Raw genomic sequence first — 17,996 nt, 5'->3', positions numbered from 1 at the left:
CCCGAGCCCCGCTCGGTGTTCGTACAGCGCACAGGCTCCACGTGTGAGACGGCCACCTGTGTCACTGCCACAAAGCCCTGTGGGACAGGGTGCCTGGAGGGCTGCGGCTTCCTGCACGAGGCCCTCCCCAACACCGACACCTTCAGCTGCAGCCCCAGGTCCCACGCGTGCAGAGCTCCTTGGGAAGGCCGTAAGTCTCAGTGATAAAAGTCTCAGTTGAAATACAACCACTACTGAAACAAAAGTCAGGCTTTGATAAGCAACCCACCTTCACTCTGCCATTTGCTGATATAAACCAAAGTTTGCACTAAAAGGCAGTCACTACTACGCCAGAGTTCTTAAAGACACTCTATGGCAAATACAAGGCAGAGATATTGTTACAGATGATGTTATTCAGTTTGTAACCTTGAGAGCTTAGTGTCTTTAAAGAGATGTTGCAGGAGGTTTAAAGGAGCTTTCTCTGGCACTGCTCTTATAAAAAAAAATCCATAATCCTATAATCAAAGATGGACCTCGCAAGTCTCTAGACTCTTTCAACACAAGTAACAACTGTGAGGAAGTGTGCTATCACATCCCAGGGATGCAGAGCACACTGCAAGGACACAGAATGCAAGGAGCATAGAACACCTACTTGCAATATTCAGTCTACCTGAGACATCAGATAGAGCATATATAAAGAATGTATCACCTGTGAAGAAGCAGTGATGCTGACTAAAACAAGAGACCTCTCCAAACCGAACAGCAGCAAATGCTCCAGAGTATACAAGAAAAAAAAAAAAAAAAAAGAGGAAGGCATGATAGTGCACTGCACAGTGGGCCACAGGTCTGAGTCAACTGCATTGGACTCCTAGGACAGTGTCTAGAAAGCAGATGGTCACTGAATGGTTGACAGAGCTGCGCTCTTTTCTTCACTGTATTCTTTAGTCATCTTCTGAGGAAAACTAGGCAAAAAAGCAAAGAAATTTTAAGGGGAGCAGAGGGGCATGACAACATCTGCTCCTCGTTTTATCAGAGAGACAACTGATTCCTGTGTGTTCACTGCAGGAACCTTTTGTGGCCAGAGATGCCTCTTTTTTCTGATTTATTCATATATCTGTAAATCACCTGTGGAGAGCGAAGAACCGATTAGTATGGATTACTGGAACTACTCACTGCAGAAATGCCAAGCTACCTAATGATGACTTATAGTATCAGTCCTGCTGTTGGAATAAATCTGCTGTTCACCAATTAATGATGTACAATTCCTATTAAACACATACTATAATTCACAAAATGTATTAATAAGCTTGCTCAAATATCAGACCACAGATGTGGCTCACAGGAGGGCTTTTAAGGTCTGATCTCTGACAAATGCTGAGCCTGCACAGGCTCATTAAAGTCACTGGGAAATGTATGTGCCAGCACTGCCTCGAATCAAGCTCTTGCGATGCTGTCCTGTATTTAGGTAGCTATCAATCATCGCTTGTATTTGGCCAGACTGGCACTCGTAAGCCAAGCCGGGTATCTTATCTTTTCCATCATTATGTATGCTATGCTGATTCCATGCACCTAGCCTGCATCCTGCAGGACATATTTAAACTACTATCATCTTCCCTGAAATCAACTCTCTACTCTGCTTCAGGTTCTTTCCTATATTACTAGCAAAAATATACTAGGATTCCTCCAAATCATTCCCTAAGAAATCCACCAGTGAACAAACTAAATTGTTCTGAACCTCCCTGTAGCAGCTTCAACAATCCACCTGTGCAAAAATCACAAAAATTTTTCACAACAGCAAAAGACCCAATGTTGAGATTTTTCACGCCCTTATCTCATAATTAAAAACAGTCCCATAAAGCTTTAAAGTGGCTTTTTGCTCATGTCCTTTATACTTTGCCTTCTAATGCCCATCCCTCAAACAGTTCTGATGACAACCATGATATCCCATCCCAGCAAAATCTTTCCTGGGCAAATAGCTACTATCAAAACAGGCAGCACACAGTAAGAATAACAACAATATCCATATAGCAATCCCTGGACAGGAAAAAGCATCAGTTTAAAAGTTGCAAAGCAAGGCTGGAGCTAAGCTAGTCAATGCTAGAACTAATCTCATCAAGGCTGCATCAGCGAGTGAGTTTGATAGTTCTGGGCAAGTTCAAAGGGAACGGAGCAGATATCAAAAGGCACAAATCTATAGCTGCCATTTACGTATACAGTTAACGCAGACAAAGCAAACTAAATACAACTGGTCTAAATTGAAAAGAGAAAAATGCCGTGTCTACCCTTAATACCCTTCTTAAACACTGCGTTCAGCTGTTATTTTTGCCTATGTAAAATTACCTACTACTTTTTAATGCCAGCTGTTAAAAAGAAACCTCTCTTTTGGGGGGGGTGATGGGGTTGATGGGGATGTTGGAGGGGTTTTTGGTTTCCAAATTCCTATCTTCCAGGAATCTCCTAGAACAGTTTTCTATTTTCATGTAGTCTCCAGAGGATGCAGCAGTAAATCAGAGTATTAACGGGGACAGATGCACGGGCCAACGTGCATGTGTGATACGACAACAGAGTAGGTTCCCTGCACTAAAATACTGCTCTTCCACCTTGACAAACAGGCCCCAGCCAGAGGCCCATGTGCCAAGGGCAGCGTCTGATCATGTATTTCACCAGCATCTTAAATTAATCAGTGTGAGATTATTCCTGGAAGACTTTGTCTATCCATCTTCCCCACCATGGCTAAATCCCCTCCTTCTCACCTACACTCTCATATCACTGTTCCGATCGGCCTGGTTTTTGTTGTTGCTGTTGTTGTTGTTAGAGGTAGTTCTCAGCCGAATCAACTCACAGATTTGAGTCATCCTTACTCACAAAATCATTAAAAATCACTAACTCAATAAACCCATGGCAGTGAAAGGAATTTCCCCCTTTTGCTGGCAGCTAACAAATCCACTGGCTTAAGCCAACTGCGAAACAACCGGAGAAGTCGAAGCCGACGCCGAGAACCCTCTTGGGCACAACGGAGCTCAGAAGAGGTCCCGTGAGAACAACCTTTTAAACTATAATTCAATATTCTCATTTTTGATTTGAGAGGAGGGAATTCTGAATGAATGAAGCCCTTTGAACAATAACAATTTTGGAACTTTCTAAAATAAAAAGTTAAACACTTCTGTACTGAAATATGAAAAAAATCTGCTCTTTTTCACCCTTTCTTCCTAAGTGATTTCCCTCCAAAACTGTCAAATTAAAGAAGAATTTGGATTTTCCAGAAGCAGCCTTTTTTCCCTAAACCAAACTATTTCCTCAATAAAATCATCCAGAACCATCAACTTGAAAGCACATGGATTAAGCAGCAGATTGCTGAAGGGCCCCTTAGTGGGGTCAGACAGACGAAGAAAACGAGCAGCCAGGGTCCACGACACTTGGACTTCAAAACTAACTTGAGTGGCTTCATCTTAAAACTACATCCGTATGTGCAGACTATAGAAAAACACCATAATGTGCTCTCTGGCTCCAGTACTAAATTAGCAAGCAGACAATCACACTCCGAGGTAATATCAGTGTCCAGATGGTCTTAGATGTAGATAGCTTCTGAAAACACCTACAGAGCAGTAGAGAAGCAAGTCTTACTCTGCACATCATTATATAGCCATATTCATTTCCATACGACATGCCATCAATCACAATGCAAGTTTTGAAAGAAGGAATACATCCGAGAGATGTTTACCATGTCACTACCTCACTGTTTCGCAGCTGATAGTTTTTAAGGATTATATTAAGTTTGCAATCAAAATGAAGGCTACAAGGGAAGGGAAAACGGCAAGCGCAAGAGACCTAAGGATTTACAAAGAATAATATGTCAACTTACTTATTTTAAAAATGTATGTTTTTCTCTTCCTCATCCATGGGAATTCACCCTTTCTACAACAGCATCAAAGCGTTACTGAGTTTCAAGGGTAACAGATAAGCTGAAGGAGGAAGGAGAGGCATAACGGACAATAAGGCTTCAGAAACGTCAGCAGAAACAGCAGGAATTTGATCCAGCAAGACATATCCTCAAACTATTAAGATAAGAGAGTGTCATGGTATGCAGAGGGTTGTCTTTTTTACTAGGAGCGACAAAAATGCAGAGAATAGCACACCTTTAACTAGCCACTGTTAGCAAGTCAAGGCTGAATTAAAACCCGTTTCTTTGCTCTGTCTTTCAGCAAGTGCCCTCCTCTCCGTGACGAATATTTGATCTGCTCTTTCGGAAAGCCGCCACCTCAGAGGGCAGGTAGGCAGCGGGTGGCTAGACGCCTCTCGAGGTGCTGGTGAGCGCAGCGACGCCGCGTCGCGTCGCATGGCAGGGCCATCCGAACGAGGCTTGCTCGCAACGGGGGGAACGCCTGCCTGCCGCACCAACGCTTTCCTGCCGCCAGGCTTCCTGCTGGTGGCACCAGCGAGGCACTGACCTGCAGGTAAAGGGGGAGGCTTTCTTGGATGGCGGACAGCAGGGCCCCGGGCAGCTCCTTGTCCTGCTGCAGCACGGAGTGGGGCAGCAGCAGGCAGTCTATGATGCGGAAGAGGAGCTGCTGCGCCCTCGACGTGGCCAGGATTGGTGCCCAGAACTTCACAAGACACCCTGTTGGAAAAGAATCAAGAATTTCCAAGGTCATTGACAGAAAAAGGCCTAAATAGGCAATCTACCAGTTAGATAAGGCAAGAGTAACAATATCGACCAAAATGCTCATTTCCATGTGCTCTTTTCCATGGCACTTGCCTAGAAAAACCCAGTGAAGAAGATTTAAAGTCTATTTACAGTTCAGCAAAATGAAAGCACCAACTGTTTTAATACATTAAACGGTTCTAGGCAAAGTTGCTTTAGGAAAAGCACAGTAAAGCCATTAAGAAAGAACAGTTTCTCACACCTCTGCAGGAAAATTAACTAACATGAACATCAAACTATCGCATAAGGCACAGGCGCGCTTGAAAACATTTACCTGTGTGCCTTGATTGTACTTTGCAGAAAGACACTGCCTTTGCCTTCCTGTCACGTTTGTCTAGCGACAGCCTGGTCACATCAGCAACTACTCGCACAGATTTGCGATGTTAGAAAAACTTTAAATTTCTTTGAAACTTTCTTTACAGTTTCTAATTTAGCAAGTTAAAAAGAACGACATGCAGTCAACACCACAGAAATAGCATCCTCTCTCCAGATCTTCATGGGCTCTCAGTCCACAAATAGAGAGTCACAGAGAACAGAGAGTCACAGAGAGAGTCACAGAGACCATCATACATTTTTCCAGCATATTAATGTCTTGTTTGCACGACTTCAGCTAGTTTTAAAATCTTATTTTTGAGCTGCAAAAACTGTAAAAAGGCACTCATGAATACCTTGACTTTCTGAAACATCCTTGTTAGAAAGTGAGATGCATGTTTTCTCGAGAAAATGACTGCATACTCAGGAGTTTAAATACTCCAAACAGATATGAAATAGTACAAGGTGTCTCATAAAAGAGATTCCTACGTAGTAGTTTTCACAAACATAGAATCATAGAATCATAGAATGCTTAGGGTTGGAAGGGACCTCTAGAGATCATCTAGTCCAACCCCCCTGCATACGCAGGGACACCTAAAGCACGTGGCGCAGGACTGCGTCCAAGCGGGTTTTGAAGATCTCCAGAGAAGGAGGCTCCACAACCTCTCTGGGCAGCCTGTTCCAGTAACATATTTAAGTCATTTTCATTTCAGTAACATATTTAAGTCATTTAATAACATATTTAAGTTTATATTTAATGAGAAGCACAGAAAAGTTTGCTGGGTAGAAAATACAGGAATATCTCAGGAAAATCTGTTAAAGACTTTACAGTAAATAACGGAAGATCAAAAACAGCATGTTACAAGATATTATTAATCTATAAAAGTCATCCCATCACTATCTCTAAAAGCAACGAAAAACAACATTAATCTTGCAGAGCGAAAGAAAACACAATGATCAATCACATGGGAAGAGAATGAACATATAACTATATTTTTAATAACGTTGGCCAAGCTCCTTGCTTTGCAAGACACATGCTCATTCAGAAGTGCTCCTCCCACTACCACTGCTGTGACGAATGGGACAGCAGAAGACACAATCCAATGTATTTGCGCGGACGGAAAGTTTTTAAATATCTTAAATATCTTAGTTTGCCCCGATAATTTTACTACATTACAGAACATTAAGGAAGTGATCGAAATAGCCTTGAATATTTTTGTAAAGCCTTTCTTTCTTTCCCCTTAAATGAAAGGGCAATTTCTTGTACACAAGAGCATGACTGAAGATTAATCATTACCTACTGCAAAGAAGAGAAAGAAAAATATCAATCTAAAATTACTTTGCAAAGTTCCACTATCTGCATACGTGAAAACATTTCATTTGACATTTATCTTGTACAGCACAATATACAGATCTTGCAGTAGGAAAGTCAAGCGCTTTATAAATTCAAATTCCAGTACATTTGAGGCACCTTCTGTGCTGTGATCATGCTGTTCACTGTACTCCTCATCATCATGATGCACACTGTGTTTACATGCAAATCATTACCTCTGCCTTTATGATAGGTAAGGTTTACCCTATTATTTAAAGATAAGTGGGTCAGACTCATTCATAACAAACACCATGATTATTTTTGCATGCCATTACTGGTTTTACACTGCAGTGGAAGGATACTGGGCTCTGAGCTTTAATAAAGCACAGAGAGCACGTAAGGAGAGCACTTCTAGAAGGAAGCATACTGCATCTCTGATTTCCATAAGCAGACCTGTCCGCTATCTTAACTCCAGTAAACATAACAGAGCACAAAACCGCTTCGCCAAGTTGTTGTTTCTGCTTTTATTTACTTGGCTGCTTTGTCTTGGTGACCTGGCCTTTACACAGACAACACATAAAACAAAAGTACAAAAAGTCACATACATTCCTAGATGGTGTGCAATAATTACCTATGATCCAGTAGGTAAGCTGCAGGCCCTCTGGAGGTCCTTTTACCTTCAGGTAAGGTTTTACGTACTTCAGTACGTCACCTAAGTATTCCAGAGCCTTTGCTACCATGGCAGATTTTTCAGGGAGTGTCTGAAGGCCACTGTAAGTTTTTCCAACAGCCTGAGGAAACAGACATTGAAATAAACACCAGATTAAATTTATTCACCTCTCCTGAGACTCGGGTGAGTAATTTCTTCTTGAAAACAAAACCAAAATACTATATATAATCCTCTTTCTCTTAAATTATCCTATGAGCTAGCACAAAAGTATGGTACCTTAATAAACTGGACAAGAGCGTTTTTAGGGTCTTGCTTGAAAAATGACTCTTCGACATGAGCCTTTGAGAGGATGTTTTCTACTTCCTTCAGTTTAAAAACCAGTCTTGTCATTTCAGTGAGCTGCTCCATGTAAACTTTCCCTGATTGTTATAAGAAAACACAACAGTAAATGTAGTATACAGTTATGCTTGTCTACTGCTTTTCTATTTACTTTTCTTCCCCCAAAATTAAAATCAGGTTTTAAAATGTCCAAACCACAAGTACTCAGCAATTGACAGCACCATGCTAGAGAATGAAAGCATGAATCCAATACAGGATTACAAGAATGAAGAATATTAGGCATGGATAATCAAATCTTTCATTTTACTGATTGTTTTCCTAGAAATCTACAAAAAGTGCATGAAAAAGTTCTAGAACATGTGTTCTACTAGATAATTAGTACTGCAGTGCTTTGTAGAAAAAAAGTGAAGTACTGCTCAATAACGAAAAAAACTAAGGAAAGCAAAATATCCTATATAAAATAAGAAAGACGTGTTTACAATTGGACTTTTTTTCTTTTAGGGCATTCACAGCATGATTTCTGACTATTTACTTCATATTTTCACTTTTTTTTTTTTTTAGAGCAGTTTCTCCATGGGGGAAAAATAGCTTGTCTCCTTGGGAGCAAGTTTTTGTTCTCTGCTTCCACGGAAACAAGCTCTTTTATCTTTGTTTGCGATAAATTTGTCATATGCAGAACAGGCAAACCATCAATAAATAGCGCAAGCAGCGTAAAGAAACACATTTTGTAATTAGGTAAAAGTAAAGGAATACAAACAAAAATATATTTTGTAATTAGCTGAAAATGTTTGCCAGTTCTGCAATATAGAGTCGTTGCTGCAAACATTAGGGAAATGTGAACACTTACCAACTGTTCGCTCAGCATCTGTCTTGGCCAGCGCACCCGCCGGCTGATCTATGAACATTTGCAAAACGCATCGAAACCAAGAACGAACTGTCAAAGCTTCATAGGAGGTATAGCCCATACTGGAAAATGCTTCATACAGCTCACTGCATAGGTAGAAGGCAAATAAAGAGATCTAATAAAAACATGTGAAAAGGTGGCAAAAGGTCTCATTTGGCTCTAGATATAAAGATACTACATATAGACAGCTAAAAATAAAATAAAATTAAATTGCGTACTTTTTGCATGCTCTGTTGATTTTGCTCACAGTATATTGGTGAGAGAACACAAAAAATTTAAAGCACAGTAATTTAAAGCATATTTACAAAACAAAACAGAGAGAAAAGAATTCACACAATGTAGAATTCCTCATTCTAACAACAATGAAAAAAGCAATCTGAGAGTATTATCTAAACAGTGACATACAACAGCAGGACTAAGTTACCTGAATCAACCTGCAACCTTATACTGACACTGCTTAAACCACCCCAGCCTTTCACCTGAAGTTAGCTCAGGAACCCCTGTGCTCTTCTCAAGCCCCCTTAGATAGAGAAGGTCTGCATTAGCAAATGAAGATGCGTCTGATCAGAAAAAAAAAAAGCTATATTAAAAACAGATTAAAACATAAAAAGGCAACCCAGAGATGACATAGGAGACTGCTATGCTTGGCTACCCTTGCAAAGTCCCGGCTAAAGGCCAGCGGGTCCGTTTTGCAACTCCTACGCAGTGAGCTCTGTATGTGCTTCAGGTCAGGGAAATTTCCGGAAAATAGTTACGCCTTCTTATTTGAGAGATTTCTTCCCTGGTCAGTCCGAGGTGCTTTGACTTTAATGATAAATGCTTGTACTCTTTTCTTGATATATGTACATATAAATCTACTTATTTTCTACTGATTTTTTTACCCATGCTTGCAAGAGAGAGTCAACACCAGTCCAGATGACCAAGCCGGATTCTACCTCTCAGTAAACAACATTAATAAACCTTTATTTTTCTTTACTTCTTTTTCAGTTAGTTAAAACAACTGACACCTGCATTTTGTCGAACATTCCTGCTGAAGAGCTACTGACAAAATAAATGAGACAAAATGCAACCAAAGGGAATGCAAAAATGAAAATCACATTCCAGTAGTACAACACACACACAAAAGGGATGCCTGGGGGTTTAAGGCTCTTTGCAGCGACACCTCCCCTTGGCGCAGGCAGCCAGGCCACAGGGCAGGGTGGCATAGGAATCGCTCCCAGCCCCTCAGGAAGAGAGGGCCCGTCACTGCTGGCGCCCGCACCAGGGAGCTCCCGCACGCGCTCGGCGCTGGGCTGAACGGCTGCAGCAGCATCGCGCTGCACCACACGGATCTCGAAAGGAACTTCTAGGCAGCTGCAGCAGAGACACCTTCGCTTGTGCCTATGTTCCCAAGGGCACAACTTGTCCTTCAGAACCTTTATTACTGATACTGAAGCAGCTGCTACGCCAAACACGGCTTCAATCTTAAGGAGACCAGGCTGAGCTTGCCGGGTGGATAACAGCATCAGCAGCAAGATCAGTCTTTTCACTTTTTACCTGAGAATGTTTGATGTGAAAATTATTACAGCACAGTAACCATGAAGTCTTAAGATCCCAGCACTTAGACACTTTGCTAACTTTTGCTCTTACAATTGCCTAAGGTAAATAAGCACACGAATCATATTACCCGAACTTTGTTATCTTTTTAGTATACAATAAAACAACAATGTTTAGAATATAGTATATATATCTGTGTAATTTTACTCAAGTTATCTTAGGTACTAACAGATTCCTTTTACAAGGGAATCTGAGCACTCTCTTGAGCACGAAGCAAAGTTACTTTTGCCTTGACTCAGATACAGATGATTTACCTTGAGAGGAACATAGGCAACTCATGAGGGAAATAACGCACATAATGATACTCCCAGTACGTTAGAGGCAAAATCATCTGCCTCGGGTGAGTGCTTTATGTCCCATGCTCCCTACACCCAGAAAAGTCATCCAAGAGGAGAGGGAGAGAAAGGCAAAGGAGGGAACATACACACTCCTAATGAGCAAAAGACAAACATCCACCACTGCTGAACTCTGGAGTCATGTTTTCTCCTTCCTTTACGGCAGCAGGGCTTTACGGGGAGCTCAGCCTGAGCCACGCGCGCCTGCACTTGCAAATTCAATCAGGCTCCCGACACTTGAGAAAAGGAATCCTTAGGCTGTGGTTTCGAACACAGTAGATATATGTTTGCCCCGGTCAGGATGGCAATACGTTTGCAAATGCACATATAACAATACATTAGGCACTTAATTAATGTTACTAATGAAAACTTAAGTAACTATTTGCAAGCACTTCAGTGCTTACCAGAGAAATTGGTAATTAGTCTAAAGCACCTAAATTATACCAGAATTTCAGTTGAGGCATCAAAGTGTTTTTCCTGACCTTATTTGAAGAGCAAAGCTCGCAAATTACAAATTATTATTTGTGTGCTTACCTCCCACTGCGTTCAGTGTGAGCTGGGTATCCGAAACCTTGCACAAATTTAACCTTGTCCTACGCAAGGTCTGAATGCCCATCTCCGAGCTCCAAACCGCCACCCTCACAACTCAGCTCAACCCCTTCCCCATTCCCAGCAAGCAGCACCCAGACTCATCTTTGCCACTCACACTTATACAGCCTCTACTGTAGATTGACTTAGAGCAATTTAGCACAGTATGTACCCTCAAAAATATGCAATACGTTTCACTTTCAAATACTGTCCAAAATATAAACCCTTCTCTTTCACCTCCTCTGCCTCCAAAGCCTGACTCAAAGCCCATCTTAACTAAATAATGCCTATTTAAGGCAATAAAGATTATTTATTAAGAACAAACAAGTGAACAAACATTGGTACATAAGAGTACACGATACATGTTTAATCCCAGTATTTAGTTTAAAGCAGCAGTCTAGCAGCTCTCAGAAACTCAACAAACATCAGCAACACTACTAGGCATTCAGAAATTGGCCTCAGACTGCCAAAAAGAAAGTTTCAGTACATGCATTGCTTGTGATCATTTTCTTTTAAGGTCTGGATACTACCCAACACATCCTCCTGCAAAAGTTCTTTGTTTTGCAAAAGTCGAGCTATTTAAATATTGAATACTTATCATACGTTATCTTCAGATTTCTACAGTAATATTTATCTTGACTTTTAAAATAAGGATATAAGTTTTGAATCTCTTACATGTAAACAGTATGAGGAGACTAAGACCAGAATATTTAATTTTACCAAGTTACAACATCCAACTTATTTTTAAAGCACAGCTAAGGCAGGAGGCTTTTGCTTTCTCAAACTAACAACATTGCCGAAGTGTAACAGTAATAGAAGGGGACAGATGGTTACAATTAGGCAAATTAAAAATAGGTTATGGGTCCAGGCACTTCCCTTTGGTGTAGTACTCGTCTTCAGAGGAGCACTGCTCTGGAGACATTAAGTCTCTGTTTTTCAAAATCTATTAATAACACTGTTTTCATTTGGGAAAAAAAAAAGTAGTTTGCTATATAAAATACATGTATATTTTGCAAAATAGTTAGCTATCTTCCTGACAAATTTTTAATACCTTAATTTACATGCAAAAAAAGAAACAAGCACACAGACCAACCAACAGAAGCAGCACTGACTCCCCATGTGAACTGTACAGAGGACACATTCATTTCAAAAAAAAAAAAATCTGGAAATTAGAGATGCGAAGAACCTGAACCACCTTAACGAAACACTTGCTGTTTGTAGCAACACTTTCTGTAGGTTTGACCATGAAATGAGAGGCATCTGGAAGGATTTAAAAGAGAAAAGAGAAGCAATTTTTCACCTGTTTTGTATTAGGTGACTCAGGTATCTTGACACCAGCTGTGGCCACACCATGTCATCCCACCCGAACAACTGCATCATCGACAGAACCGGCTGCGGCTGCAGCTCTGGCAGGGCTTTGCTGGGCATGTCCAAAGCCAGGAGAGTAAAACCTGGTTTTAAACAGAGAAAACATGGCAGAGTGTTAATGATACCTCAGTATATTCCTGTTCCACTAGGAAGCATTGAAATTTCTTGATTGCAGTTAATAAGGTGCTGCCCTGGAAGCACCAGAAATCTCAGTGAAAACTGGGCAGCTTTTCCAAAGGATATTGTTAGTGCACATGGCAAGAAGTAGTCCTGCCCCAGGGAGTCTATAAGGCAAGATGATGCACTAAATGCAAAGAAGGAGAGACTGATTCAAACTTGCAAACAAATATATGGTTCAAATTTGCACAATTTTAAAAGTTTCCAGGACACCACAGCTTATAAATGCTAAAGGCGTAGCTTCACCACGTTATAATTTTTTTTTTTTTTTGCCTTCTTGGACTCCTTTTCTTGCCTCTACCCATAATTTCCTTTACACGCATAACAGCTTTTACAGGGCTTTATTTATCTCCTCAGCTATTTTTGCACAATTCACTCAGTGAAGAAATGTGTTAGGAAATGTTTGGGGCCAGTAAGAGTTGGTACCTTTCTAGTTTTATCAAAACAGGCTCATGTTGCAGAGGTTACTGTGTTAAATACTGCACTAAGGTGAAAACATGCATAGTATAGTAAATTTTCAGGGAAAATAATGTGGAGGAGAATACAGCGATAACTACTAATGCTGTGTTGAAGATCTGACTCGGTTTTCATTCTGTTCACTGACATGCTGACCCTCTGGCTGGGGACGGAGCAGTATTCTTTGCAACACATAAATATGCAACATTGCACTTTGAGATGTTCTGCACTTCAGTGCAAATTAAAAAGGAATCATAAAATAGATTTATGAGCACGAGCCTAAAGATTCAGCACAATGCAACAGTCATAAAATCAACTTCTTAAAAAGTTGTCTTCAGAGAAGAATATTTTACAAAACGAAAAATTATACTGAATCAAAGGCATAACAAATAAAACAGTTCCATGCAAAATTGTAACAAACTTCTACAAACGGATACAAATTCTGGATATAGTGAAATAAGTGAGAGAAAAATAAACCAGGTGCGCATCTCACGGGAGGAGTCAGCACAGACCCCGCTTTGCCCGTACGCGCAGGTAGGTCGCTGCGCGCTCAGAGGCGGTGGCCCCGGCACGAGCGCGGCGGGGGCTGCTCACCTGCGGCGGCGTCGGCGAGCGGCGGGGCGGGCGGTGTGGGCGCCATGCGCTGGCTCTTCAGGTGCGGGAAGCAGTTTCTCCAGAGCGCGGCGGCGACAGCCAGGTGGTGCTCGCCGGCCGCCGCCGGGGGCTGCGGGCCGCGGCTGCGCGCGCTCCTGCGGAGGAAGGCACAGGGAAACGCCGCCTTTACGGGCGGGAAACGGAGAACGCGCAGCTCGCAAAAACGCACTCGCAGCAAATTTAGAGCCTGAGAACCGAGGGAGCGTTTTGTGTAATTAAAACCTTTCTGCAATGACATTATGCATACCGGTTATTTGATGGATGAATGATGGGATATTAAGCACCATAAAGTTAATGTTAATTACTAATGTCAACCATTAATTATATGCTTTTTAATATGTCAGATCAAAATGAGAAATAGGTAGTTTAAGAGGAACGTTTGCCTTTTGCAACTGCTAGCATGACAAGCCAGTTTGCTTACAATCCACGGCCAGATGCTTTTCCAAATTTGTGTCACGACGGCTTTTAGGATAGGGCGGTGTGGAGTAAATAACGATTTTGCAGGTGATTTTGCTCAATCGTACGGCTTCTCTTTGAAACCTCCTCCTAGTCTGACAAACCTTGCGGGATACAAGTTTTGGCAGCAGAAGCGACTCGTGCTGTCGCGCCGGGCCGCGCACGATCGGGCTCTCCAGCGATGCCCCCAGCTTTGCGAGTGCAGCGAGGGCAGAAACCACCACCACACACAAGTCCCCTCGCTTCCTGTGACAACGTGGCACGGATTCAATAACGCACTCAATTTTCTTTGATTCTCCCAGTACCATTCCTGCTACTTAATCTAATTTGGAAGTTGTGACTTTCTAGAGGTTTAATAGAGATATGTCTGCAGGGAATCAATGTTCTCAGAGAAACGGGGGGCGGGGGGCAGCATTAATAAACGTGCCTGGTGGAGCTGCACAGGAGGCATTCCTGCACCGCACTGATCAGCTAAATAACACGCTTATTAAAAACAATCTGTAGGAACGCGCTATCATTCCTGTTCCTATTTATCTTCTGGTCAACTCGATTGAGATTGTGCATTAGCGCACAGGCAGCATTATTACATTTGCTTTATTAAATTCTATAAGCAGCACTGTAAAGTCAGAGTCAAGATATTTATAAGATAATGGCAAACAGCGACGGCGTCAAGACTTGCCTTAGCGCTAACACTGGTAGCCTACAACATTTGTTCCTAATTGCCATTGTCATAACAGCAAGCGCTTCACAGAACTGTCTCTTCTCCTGTATCTTTATTCTGTGCTCATCCTAATTTGAAATAAAACAAAACAAAAACAGAAAATACAAACGAACAAAAAAAAAAAAAAAAAAAAAAAAAAACCACTCCAGCTCCTAGTTCCCTTCTGGGAATGTGGGGGAATTATAAAAGAATTACACAACTCGCAGCACTCATTAGGACATCTGAAATGGAATAATTTTAAATAAAGAGTAGGCTGGCTGCAAGGCCTTCACTTACCAGGGTGGATATTAGAAGCGCATCTCATTATATCAAATTAGTATCCAAAAATTCTGCCTAACACATAATTTAAAACATAAAACATACTGGCTGTCAAAGGTAACGATACCTCATGCCTGCCTGCAGGCACCCATTACTTTCAATAGGACAGACATGGAGAATTGAGTATCAGCTTCTTCTTGAATGGCTACATTTAAGAGACATGGAAGGCCATGTAATATTAGGATGAATCAAGTATTCCTTCAGAGACAGCTCTAGACCAAACATAGCAAGAGAAGCCAGGGCTGGGTAACGCACCTGCTATCCTAAACCTCTTCCCTCTGCAGCTTCCCATAAAACATGGAGCCTTCCTCGGCCTCAGTTTCCCAGTCCCAGTATTTGGACATTAATGCTGCCTCCCCTCCCTTTCAGGATGCTGTGAAAACTATCTGAGTTTAGAAACTGAGGATTATATTCAGCATCTCACTTGATACTCCCATTTACAAGGTATATTTTCCAAGATAATATTTAAAAAAAAAAAAAGTGGGAAGAAAACACAAGGTAAAGAGGACAAACCATTATAAGCTAAAAGGAAGGCTAAAGAAGAAAGGTAAAAATATATTTTTCCCATTCCAAAACAAAATTTAACCATAAAATCATAAAGCGCTTTTGCACTTTATTTTGTTGAAAAGGAAAGCATTTATTAATATAATGCTGCACGGCGCAGAGAATAGAACTCCCAGGACCAAATTCTGTCCTACTTGCATCCAGACGAAACTGCAACATTGCACAAAGACCTTTTTCTCCTCTAAACTGCCTCTCCAAAGAAGGATGGCTTGCATCTCCTTTAGCCATCTATGCAAAGCAGAAGGGTGCACAGACTACCAAAGCAAGGTAATATATCTCCGTGTCACTGGAAGGGCAACATGTACAAATCAGTATTTATGTTTATTCATAGTAACCTACACAAATGCTTGCAATGAGGTAAATGCTTAGAATCAATGGGGCATCAATATTTGCTGCAGCTTGTGTAGTCAGCCACTCCTACCCATAAACAAGTGTTCTTAATTCCATAAAAATGTTGATAAATACCATTTTTATCCAGACTTCTACATTATTCTAATGTCAGACAAGCATATCAAACACTGCACCATTTATATATATCTATATATATATATAGATCTTAAGACAATGGAAAATCATATATATCTATATCTATATAGATAGATATATATCTATATATATATATCTATCTATATAGATATAGATATAGATATATATGATTTTCCATTGTCTTAAGATTTATGGAACCACCAGTTGCCTTATTACAATGGTAATAACTTGGTGTGTTTTTTACTTGTTTTAAATCCTGGATTTTCTATTTCTGTAAAAAAAGGTGTTTTTCATTTTGCTATCAGATCAAATAAACCCTGGGTTTATAGAAGAAGGGACTGTTTGTGCGCCCTGCAGGAGGATTTGCTGGATGTATAAACAGAGCAGCAGTATGCAGGCTGATTTGCCATGTGCTACACCTGGCTAAGGAACAGAAACTATTGCTTTGGATGTGGCTCCTGCAATGCTAAACCCTGCCTTTGCTAGCCCAAGCCTGGATTGCCCAAACAAAGCGAAACTTTAGGTCAAACGGAAGGGTAAAACACACGAGAGGCGGGAGCCTGCCGGCGCAATGGAAACCGGAGATCCTGCTGGCCGTAACCTGCGCTGGCTGCGCACGGGCTCCTGCAAACACAGTGTCATTTAATCTGCTCTCCAGTGTGCTGCAATGGGACAGGGTGCCCATCTCCTCCTCCCACCAAGGCCACGGGGACACAGCAGAGACAGGGGCCACCACCCACAGAAGCTTGCACTGACACCGCTCTCTTCATGGGTGCTGCAGCCAGCCCAGGCCAAGGGGTAGCCACAGAGCCCACACGTACAGCAGAGCCAAGATTAAAGCCGGGGAAGTCTTCTTACAATCTCTGAATGACCTTTGGATGTTGAAGCAAACAGACAAGAAAAATCGGCAGCAGAACCAACACCCTTGGTAAAACGCGGAAGATCAGGTAGAGGCATAGGAGCTATTTCTACAATGATAAATGGCTTTGATGCTTAGAATTTTAAATAATAACATTGGCTCTCTCAAGAAAAAGTCAGAAGCAAAATGAAACCAAGCTTCACCACAGCAAGATTCAAAGGTGGGTAAAACAGGAGCTTTGCAGCCTCCACAGCATCCATGGAGCTGAATAACACAGCACCGACACTGCCCTTGAGCCCTCTCCCCCAAATCCAAAACCACATTAACACAGTGAAAAGCATATTTGTTCCTGCTGAAGAGACTGGCAACTAGCTATACCATAAAGACAGCATGAAAATGAAATCCAGGGGAAAACGCCAATGTTAACAGTACTTCATTCCCTAAGGAAAGGTGTTTTTGCTTCCCTTCCCTTCTCACTTGCCAATACAAACAGGCTATATAGCACTATTCTATGGCAAAATATTGGGTTTTCCTGTAGAAATCAATGCAGCCACACTTGCTGTGATTGTATAAATCATACTGCAGTGATATACTCATTTTTTTGCTATTACTACAGGAATAAAACTCTGAGATCTCCACTAGAAAAAGACAGAGGAGTTCATTCAGCTTCAAAGACCAACCAATATTTACTAAGCAGTATCTCAGAATTTAGTGCAAAATTATTCACTCACCAATACTTGCTGTTTCTTACGATGACTAGACTTGTAAGCAAGTTGCCCAAGAAGCCATCGAAGGCCTCAGTAATTAGTTCTACCCAAAATTAAGTTGGAAGAGATTTTCTCTGTACGCCTTTGAAAATAATTCAGTTTAGGCATTCATCTATCTGACTATTATGTCATTAGTTACTTGGCAGTTATCCCTGGAGACTTCAGAGCCTCACCTAGACAAGGCCCAAGCAGCGTGATCCAGGGCAGGCGCCTCTGAGCAGGAATTCGGAATGGGGACCTCCGTGGGTCCCTTTGACCAACACTCCTGGGTTACCTGTAATGCAGCTCAACGCTGCCTGCTTTACAAGCAGACTGCCTGTTAAAACACCCAGCTTCTAGACTGGGATTCTCACACTAAAATTAATACCTTCTAGTGTATGGGGGAAGTAGGGATCAGGCAAAGAAATTTGTAAGACCAGCAACTGAGCAGCAC

At 41.5% G+C, this 17,996-nt stretch overlaps 1 protein-coding gene across 1 annotated transcript in view; it reads right to left on the bottom strand.

Annotated features, from left to right (window-relative positions):
• The window catches only part of MMS22L (MMS22 like, DNA repair protein), an 81,853-nt gene that overhangs the window by 8,160 nt on the left and 55,697 nt on the right, over nucleotides 1-17,996 (bottom strand). Inside the window, exons 16-23 of the mRNA XM_088520410.1 lie at nucleotides 14,528-14,637; nucleotides 13,953-14,094; nucleotides 13,333-13,618; nucleotides 12,038-12,188; nucleotides 8,162-8,304; nucleotides 7,252-7,394; nucleotides 6,937-7,096; nucleotides 4,428-4,597 (exon numbers count right to left, since the gene is read on the bottom strand). Of these exons, the coding sequence (XP_088376536.1) occupies nucleotides 4,428-4,597; nucleotides 6,937-7,096; nucleotides 7,252-7,394; nucleotides 8,162-8,304; nucleotides 12,038-12,188; nucleotides 13,333-13,618; nucleotides 13,953-14,094; nucleotides 14,528-14,637 (1,305 nt within the window). The remainder of the gene's footprint in view (nucleotides 1-4,427; nucleotides 4,598-6,936; nucleotides 7,097-7,251; nucleotides 7,395-8,161; nucleotides 8,305-12,037; nucleotides 12,189-13,332; nucleotides 13,619-13,952; nucleotides 14,095-14,527; nucleotides 14,638-17,996) is intronic.

This window comes from Tinamus guttatus, unplaced genomic scaffold (assembly GCF_059628265.1).
Source record: "Tinamus guttatus ecotype Peru unplaced genomic scaffold, ASM5962826v1 Tinamus_guttatus_pri_ptg000088l, whole genome shotgun sequence".
NCBI lineage: Eukaryota > Metazoa > Chordata > Aves > Tinamiformes > Tinamidae > Tinamus > Tinamus guttatus.
This window is presented reverse-complemented; position numbering and strand designations above follow the sequence as displayed.